This window comes from Physcomitrium patens, chromosome 2, assembly GCF_059467195.1.
Source record: "Physcomitrium patens ecotype Gransden chromosome 2, ASM5946719v1, whole genome shotgun sequence".
Classification (NCBI taxonomy): Eukaryota; Viridiplantae; Streptophyta; class Bryopsida; order Funariales; family Funariaceae; genus Physcomitrium; species Physcomitrium patens.
This window is the reverse complement of record NC_143411.1, coordinates 17,509,913-17,518,361: the sequence shown is the minus strand read 5'-3', so window position 1 is coordinate 17,518,361 and position 8,449 is coordinate 17,509,913. Positions and strand designations below refer to the sequence as shown.

Genomic DNA, 8,449 nt, shown 5'->3' with positions numbered 1-8,449 from the left:
CGTCTAGATCCAGTGCAGATCGCAAGGCACAGTATGTGCAGCAGCTCAGTGAGGTTGGACCATGGCCCCCTGCCTGTTGGCGTTGCCGCCATGCAAGGAGAAACTTTCGGCCCCGGCGCCGACTCGCAAAGATCCGCTAGTGGGGCAGAATATCAGCAGTTGACATGCGCGAGACTCAGTGTTCGGGATATCTGCTATAAGCTCCATGCAGCGGCGGTAGTGTGTTCGTGTGGTTCCGTGGAAGTTATCCTCCACGCGTGTCTTGAATCGGTTTTGAGGTGGTTGATTGTTTAAGGGTGCTGGCTGTAGTCATCTGTTGTGCGACTCACGTGATTCGACTGACGTTTGCTGGCAGCGAGGGAGTACACGGTAGAGAATCAGCATGGAGAGTGGAGCTTGGGACTCTGAATACTTCGATAAACGAGCGACGCCAGGGGTGGGGGCTGTTGGTGGTTCGAAGATGCCACCCCCGCATGCGCATGGAGCTGTTGCACCACCGCCTGCTATGTACAACAACCCTGCGATGGAATCAAACAAGGATGACAATTTCTTTGGCGCAATTGTTTTGTCTTTACGAGCTGCGCAGATTGTGTTCACCGTCGTAGGGCTCGGTGTTATGGGATCATTGAAGCATACTTCGCATGGGGATTATTATTATTATTATTACGATTTCTCATTCACCCAGGTCGACTCTTACATGTAAGCACTCCCTTTCTCCATCGTCTACTTCGATGATATTCATAAAGTCATCTGCATTCGAGATTGACAGTAACTGGTGATTGTGTACTGGTGGATACTGCTTGCAGAGGAGTTCTTAGCCTGGATGTCATCGTGTGTCTCTATGCGATAGTCCAGCTAGTCCTGTGCTTCATACAGCGCTCAAATCAGGGGAAATATTTATCGTCACCCACGACGGTCGCCGCTAAGCTCACTTTCGTCTTTGACCAAGTAGTTTGTTCAATCTCATTCAGATTTAGATGGAGTGTATCTCTCGCTGCTTCCTTTGAATTTTTTCGCTCGAGATAAATTTGTGCTGCAGTAGCATTAAGTTTGTTCCGGAGAGATAGACGTTGATGCACTGACAACGATTCATCGCTTGAAACTCACAGGTTCTCGCCTACGCCCTCGTGGCTACTGCTGGCGCTGCAGCAGGCTCTGCACTCGAAATAAGAAAAGGGACGTCATGCAGCGGGACTTGGACAGTTATCTGCTCCAAAGGCGAGGCTTCTGTAGCAATGTCTTTCTTTGCATTCGCTTTTCTTGCCGCTACAGCTGCTGTGTATTCAGTGCGACTTTTGAGGATTACCGGGAGATGATGTGTAGTTTACTAGGCAAGATTCCAGCTCCTTCGAAGGGTTGTTCTAGGGTTAATCAGTACCGTGGTCGTGCTGTGCCTGATTTCGATTACTACATGTTACTATAATGTTCTGCTCTCACCACTCGTGGTCCGCTTGTAGTGATAGGCAACCCTCTTTACATTCTTCAAGCAGTAGGTGGTCTAGATCTCTAGTGGTGAATATTCCATCTCGCTGGAGCGTTATTGTTTTGTTTTAATTTTTTCAAATTTTTTACCAGCATTGAAGTTAATGCTGCACTGCCTCACACGCATTCTATGGACGTGGTGGTGTCTCTTTTCGATTGATTGTGTTTCACCTGCTGGGTGCAAGAGTGGACTATGCCTTCAACTCGGTGCACTAACAGTCCCGACGCTGTCATCGACGAATAGCTGTTCACTGTCTGAAACAGACCTTCTGTACTAAATGAGAGCTGTGAGGGAACCTTCGGTAAACAACTTACACGTAAATGGAGTAAAGCACTTGTTAAAAGATATATTATGTTTGTCTATGTAGTTCGTTTTAGTCACCATAAAAGTTGATTGAAATAATGTTAATATTGTACAAAACACCTGCTACTGATACTTTTGGTGAAGGAATGAGGAAAACGCGTGAAAAAGTTTCTAACTATTTTTGTTACTAATTCACACTGAATTAACAGATATTAAATGAATTATTTTCACAAAATCACAACATCCATCATCACAAATGTTTCGTAGATCTCTGACAATAAAAGCACTCCTGGACAGTGTAGCAAACTGGCAGCAGTTCTCCTGTTCTGACTGAACACAAATGCCATTAAGCTACTAAAAATCCCAAGCACTTAACCATGCAGGCGCATGCTATCTCCATTTTGAAGAAGGGAACAAGCATCACAGGATGTCTCAAATTGCAGAATACAGCTGTTTAGCATTTGACCTCATTGCCACGGACATTGATTCGTATAAACCATTTTATAAAAGGTAACGTTGCAACTTAGCTGGACGGCAAAGTGGGTGAACCTGCTGGACAAAATCAATTGGTTGAATGTAACAGCAGAAGAAGCAGATACATTCAGGCTGCCGTTCATTCTCCTTTAATTTGTGATACGATAATTTCTTACATAAAATTTGGGAATGGAATGATTCTACTTACTCTTCGTTCCATTCACGTAGCAGCATAATTGCCATGACCTTGGTATTCAATACTCGGCTTCCAACAAAGGATATCAACACATAAAGGGTTAGACACCTATGCCGTGTGTTGCTTTAGTTTCAGATGTTCCTGAAGCTACAGGTATTTATGAGGTTTGAAAAACTCAGGCCAGCGTAGCATATTTCATCCTTGTTGGCTCCTTGTTCCCTAGCCTCTTTCTCCGATCGGCTTCATACTCGGTATAAGAGCCCTGGTAATAGTACACCTAATATATCCAACGCAGGTATGAATGATAATCTCAGCGAAAAAATTCGTGAGAATGCAAGTCAGCTTTATCAGCACAAGCACTACAGGTTCGGAAGGTTTAGCCTTGTTGGACTCTTATCATGAAAACATTCAGAGAAAATCGAACACGCAGCAGAATTTTCAAATAAATGGAAATGAATAGTACCTGCGAGTCTCCTTCAAAAGCTAAGATGTGAGTGGCAAGTCGATCTAAGAACCAGCGGTCGTGGGAAATGACAACAGCACAGCCTGTTACACAAAGTTACCAATTTATCACCAAGTAAAAACAAAAAAATCGTACACACAAAGCTGGTGAAGAAGCGTCAACAAAAGACTTATCTGCAAACAGAGCAACTATTTCCAACCTCTAGCCTTGTATTGATATCAATGAAAGAGGTAGCAATAAACTGAAAAAACAATGAGTAATGGGGTTTAACAAGCATTGCAATAGATTGTCATACCTGCAAAATCCTGAATGGCATCCTCCAGAGCTCGAAGGGTATCTACATCCAAGTCGTTTGTTGGCTCATCCAGCAACAAAAGGTTGCCTTCCTTCTTCATGACCTTTGCAAGTTGTAATCTGAATGACACAAAGTTGTATGGTGTATAAAAATCAAGTTGAACAATCCACTTATAATAAATAAGCCCTACTCAAATAAACTTCATCAAATTCTTAAATATCAGATGCATCATCTATACAGAGCCAGCGGGATCTAAAAGAAACACATTCAAGCAATATCAACAAGCAAGTTTACTGTCCTACTTAAGAAATGGTATACAATAGATTTACGTTATGTTCTTTTCATCCCAGAATTTACTCACCGATTGCGTTCTCCGCCTGAAAGCATGCCGACCTTCTTCTGTTGATCTCCCGATTTGAAATTAAACCACGAGCAGTATGCCCTTCCATTGACCTTCCTTTCACCTGAGGTCCAGGGGTATGAGTCCAAGTTGTAGTTCAAGGCATGAGTCACCTGCCTACCTCATCATACTCCAAGGGGCATGGGTCCAAATTCTAGATGTAAGAGGTAAGTCTCAGTCCTTAAAAGGAAATATCATGAGTTGGTGTTCTCCACAGCAAACAAATCAAGGTGCAGTAACGAGGTGGTGCGGGTGGAAACGCAGGTGCTCCACGATGAGAGGAAAAAAGATTTACCTATGAAAATCTCCTCCTGCCCATCGGTAATCTCTTCGAAGACAGATTTCTCTGGATCAAGCGATTCTCTTGACTGGTCAATGTATAGGGGAGCCACCGTTTCTCCTACTCTTAGTTCCCCTCCATCGGGACTATCCTGCATTGTAAGGGATGCATACCAACAGCCATCAGATGCCAAGCGATGGATATTGAATTGACAACTCAATAACGCTGCGCTTGAAAACATCAAAAAAGACAGAATCGGTTGTACGAGTGCTTGTTCCAAAGGTAGAGTTGACTATCTCACAGGAAAAAATGTTATTGTAAGAGTTTTCCAAGCTCACATTGACTGCAAAATGTACCTGGCCTAAAATCATTTTGAAAAGGGTTGATTTGCCGGCGCCATTGCCTCCGATCACTCCCACCACACCTGGAGCTCGCAAGTTCTCAAAGAGACTCGGTTAGAAAAACTCAAAAACTCGTTGAAAATTTAAGCTGGTCGCATTTTAGTTCCACTGCCCTTCAATTGAAAAGGCATCAGTTCTTATAAACTGAAATTTGAATTTATTGTCAGTTTTCTTCGTTGGTGAGAATGAGCTTCTTCACTGCGTTATCTTGGAATCTCATTTGTACAGGATATGACTTGAAAAAATATAAGGGATAAAATGAAGTAGAGTTAACATAGATACATAACTCATGGCATGCGTACCTCCAGGGGGTAGGCTGAATGAGAGGCCGTTAATAAGCAGGCGTCCATCGAAGCCTTTCTGGAGGCTCTGGGCTTCAACGACTACATTACCAAGACGAGGTCCTGGAGGCATAAACATTGATTCCAACTTCTCCGCCTTCTGATACTCGCTAGCCTTCTGTAAGAGTTCTTCGTAGGCTCGTTCTCTTGCCTGCAAACCGGAGGAGACCCGGGATCGAATTAACTATCTGAAACATATAACGGAAAGTAACCTGCTGCACCAAATCTCCAAATTCAAGACGAGATAGAACCACCATATACCTTGCCCTTCTTCTGCTGTCCCTTTGCATTCGTACGAATCCATTCCAACTCACGTTGAATATTGCGCTGCAGTGATGATTGTTGCTTGGATTCTGATTCCATGCGTTTCGCCTGCACACAAAACCCAGACGAATAATTGCACAAGGTTAGAGCTAGAAACTGAAGGCAATCCAAAGATTCCACGAAAGCACAGAAAATTGTTGAAGACGAGATGCGAATCTGTATGTAGTAGGCTGATAGAGTGAATCACACAGATATATCAGATGACCAGTGCATATCAGGCTGCGTGTCCAAATAAACATTGAACCAAGGTTAATCACAAGAAAAAAAAGATCACCTTCGAATCAAGCCAAGATGAGTAATTTCCTTCAAAAGGAATGCCCTGTCCCCTGTCAAGCTCTAGAATCCAACCAGCCACCTGCCAATACAGAACACATTGGATATGAAGATGATTTTATGTGGAAGTGAGTAGAGTACGCATGATATTTTTCAATTTAAACATGTTGCAATGGACGGTTACCATAAACACAAGTTCAATAAACTCCCATACTTTTCCTCAGATCAAATGGTCGGAACAGGGCAACTTGACCCATGATAGCCTCTGCACTGAGAAAATATCTACATAACAATCTATTAACCTCAAGCATATCACATTCCAGTGGCACATATAAAGATGAATTTAAAAAATGAAACTAAAATGCCTTCGACAGCTTAACGTAAGTGAGAGAAACTGAGGGTAGGATCTGAACAGCAATCTTACATTATCAAGGAAGTAGCGATCGTGGGTAATTGCAACAACCGTCCCTTTGAACTCAGCCAAGTATCGCTCCAGCCAAGCCACTGCCTCCGCATCCAGATGATTTGTAGGCTCGTCGAGTAACAATATGTCTGGGGTCTATGGAAATAGGCGCACAGAAATTAGGGCATCCGTGGCATGGAAGACTCTACAAATATCGCCTGGACTAATTTGGTCGTTTCAGCCTTTATAAGTTTTCTTAACACAAGAATGTGGCGGCTAACAGATATGCAAAGTAACCGACCACTACAATCATTCAATGTTTGTATTTGAAACCTATGAGCTGTTATCAGGTCTTCAAACAAACCTGCCAATCGAAAATACCCGCTGAAATGTGTGTCAACAGATGTGAAGTTGAACTGGGAGCTACTGCTATGACGGCTAAATTCTAGTCCCACGCATTTACAATGACAACATACCTGAAGCAGGAGGCGACACAGAGCAACTCGGCGAAGTTCGCCACCACTTAAGTTTGAAATTAAAGCATCACCAGGAGGGCACCTTAGGGCATTCAATGCGCGCTGCATCAATAGAAAGGGAAATATTGGTAAAACTCAGTTGTTCCTAGTACCGTACTATCATTTGACTCGAGGATTGAATCCAAACCTGGTACTTACTCAGAAGTAACTAGTAGAATTCAGACGATACTCAAGAACTGAAAGATTCTGCGGCTTTCAAACTTCAAGGTGGACATGATTCAGAGTCAATGCATACAGACCTCAAGTTGTCGCTCTAGCTCCCAACCATTGCAAGCATCAAGGGCATTCTGCAGTTGCTCCATTTTGACCATGAGCTTGTCCATGTCCGCATCTGGATTGGCCATGTCGGTGCTAACCTGTGAAATAATGGTCAATAAAGTGCAAAAATGCCTACACTTAATCAGAAACTATGATCAGCGAAGCAGCGAATCAAAATCATATCAACCAACAAAGCAAATAATGGTTCTACATCTGGGACATACCTTCTCAAAATCTGCGAGAAGCTTGCGTGTCTCAGCTAACGCAGGCTGTAGCACAGGCAGTAGCACAAATATGAGAAACCTTCCATAGAATATTCAACAATAGATAACAATAGCTTTCGTGATCGTATATGACAGTCTGCGGTAACTTTCACTAAGCACCTCAAATTTGAAGCCGTGAGGGAAAAACAAAACAAGCCAAAAAAAGAATGACTAGCTGCATTCATCCACGCTTCATGAAACGCAAAAGTGAAGAAATACACCTCAATATTCTCCATCACAGTTAACCCATCCTTCAACTCTGGCTCCTGCAATCCAATAAAATAGCGACTCAGTCTAGTCCGTACATGGTCTATGCACCATGACTGAATGGGATCCCCCCAACAATCTCACAAGCTAGCTATGCTGGCAATACTTGAATATTCGTAACCCGATGGTATACCAAACCTTCAAAGACGCCATTGGAACAGCCCAGTACAGCACATGCTCGAAGCGTCTGAAGCCACGGAGATGTGCATCTTTACGGCTGCAATGACAATAATCAATACAGTCCCAATTGGCCAGGCTCTGTTTTCGTACCTGTGAAAGATAGCCCACTTTGATTCCGGGTTCCAAGTACAAATCTCCGTCAAAAGTCTTATCTACTCCCGCAAGAATTTTCATCAGCGTCGATTTTCCAGCACCATTGGGTCCGAGAACACCAATCTTGGCCCCATAGTACATCCCCAGACTAATGTTCTTGAGAAGCTCCTTCCCCATGGGCGTCACCTAAACATCATCCACATTTCGATTTTGAAAGTCTGAACACATGCGCTTGCCTGGGGTGCCGTTGTAATGTGGGCCTCGTAATTGAATCGAAATCCCAAAATCTGCAGTCTAAGTCGTCCATTAAGTTGACCCTAACGAGCTCTACGATTGAAAGGAGTGTTGTGTTATACCCGAAATCCTCATACCTTTACAGACCATCTAATCGTGGATTCCTGAATCATTCAGAGAAAAGATGTGGAGGCCCTTATATCTCCAGATCATTTTGCAAACTACCAAAAGATTTCGGACATGACAAAAAAATTGAATGCGTTCAGACAGCGACTGAAAAGAAATGAGGATTGGTTAAATTAAGTTCGAAATTTACAAAATAAAAACTGCAAATCTCGCACTCCCGTTGAGCAAATCCTGGGGAAAACTGGAGAAATTTCAATCGCACGCACCTTCTTGAGCTTATGAACGCTGAGAATAATTTTTCTGGTCTCATTAGCATACGCAGTCTCTTTGGCGCCTCCTTCGCTACTAGGAGTCCGCTCCTTTTGCACAACGCTGCCTCCGCCACTCTTCTTCCCCTTCTTCGCCATTGCGACCACCGATAACCCGTGACGACCTCCGGAGAAGGTCGCATTTCCACCAATCCTTCTCTCCGGACATAATTGGCTATCACCCGAGGAGACCTTCGTCACAAAATTCAACTGCAGCGGAAAAATCGCAACACGAGATGACAGACTAGAGGAAGAAGAGTGCGCTAACAGAAACGCTGATTGCGTTGCTGCTGCCATCGTCGTGCACTTAGCTGCCATCGCTACCACCCCCTGCAGCAAGCTGTAAGGAACTGAAGCAACGGAGGAACCAGATAAGTCTCTTGAGCCATAAACCTTCGTTATTGGGGTCCATGAACGTACCCTGGATCATACCCGGTCCCGGCCTTCGACAAATTCCCTGATGGGTACTCTGTTGGCTCATCCTCTCCCCGATTCCTCCAATTGTCCCCAACTTCATTCATCTACTCATCCTCAGATGTTTTTCTCTT

General features: G+C 43.7%; 2 protein-coding genes across 3 annotated transcripts; one reads left to right on the top strand and one right to left on the bottom strand.

Moving 5' to 3' along the window:
* The first annotated feature begins 204 nt into the window (after positions 1–204).
* LOC112278822 (CASP-like protein UU1) lies at positions 205–1,602 on the top strand. Of its 2 annotated transcripts, none has more exons than XM_090248187.1 (3): positions 205–699; positions 807–948; positions 1,110–1,602. In XM_090248187.1, exons 1-3 carry the CDS (start codon positions 383–385, stop codon positions 1,314–1,316), a joined length of 666 nt encoding a protein of 221 aa, XP_090104313.1. In that variant the 5' UTR covers positions 205–382; the 3' UTR covers positions 1,317–1,602. The 2 variants fall into 2 exon arrangements, with proteins under 2 accessions (XP_090104313.1, XP_024368396.1); XM_024512628.3 differs by having other exon boundaries at positions 234–699; positions 807–915.
* A 737-nt stretch (positions 1,603–2,339) lies between these two features.
* On the bottom strand, positions 2,340–8,242 carry LOC112278821 (uncharacterized). The gene is made up of 16 exons (XM_024512626.3): positions 7,860–8,242; positions 7,231–7,419; positions 6,915–6,959; positions 6,655–6,699; positions 6,412–6,528; positions 6,113–6,214; positions 5,658–5,792; positions 5,235–5,315; positions 4,898–5,008; positions 4,598–4,787; positions 4,251–4,318; positions 3,910–4,045; positions 3,576–3,678; positions 3,215–3,333; positions 2,920–3,002; positions 2,340–2,733 (listed from the first exon to the last, which is right to left on the bottom strand). The coding sequence occupies exons 1-16, from the start codon at positions 8,217–8,219 to the stop codon at positions 2,632–2,634; spliced, it is 1,986 nt and encodes a 661-aa protein (XP_024368394.1). The 5' UTR covers positions 8,220–8,242; the 3' UTR covers positions 2,340–2,631.
* Positions 8,243–8,449: the final 207 nt, after the last annotated feature.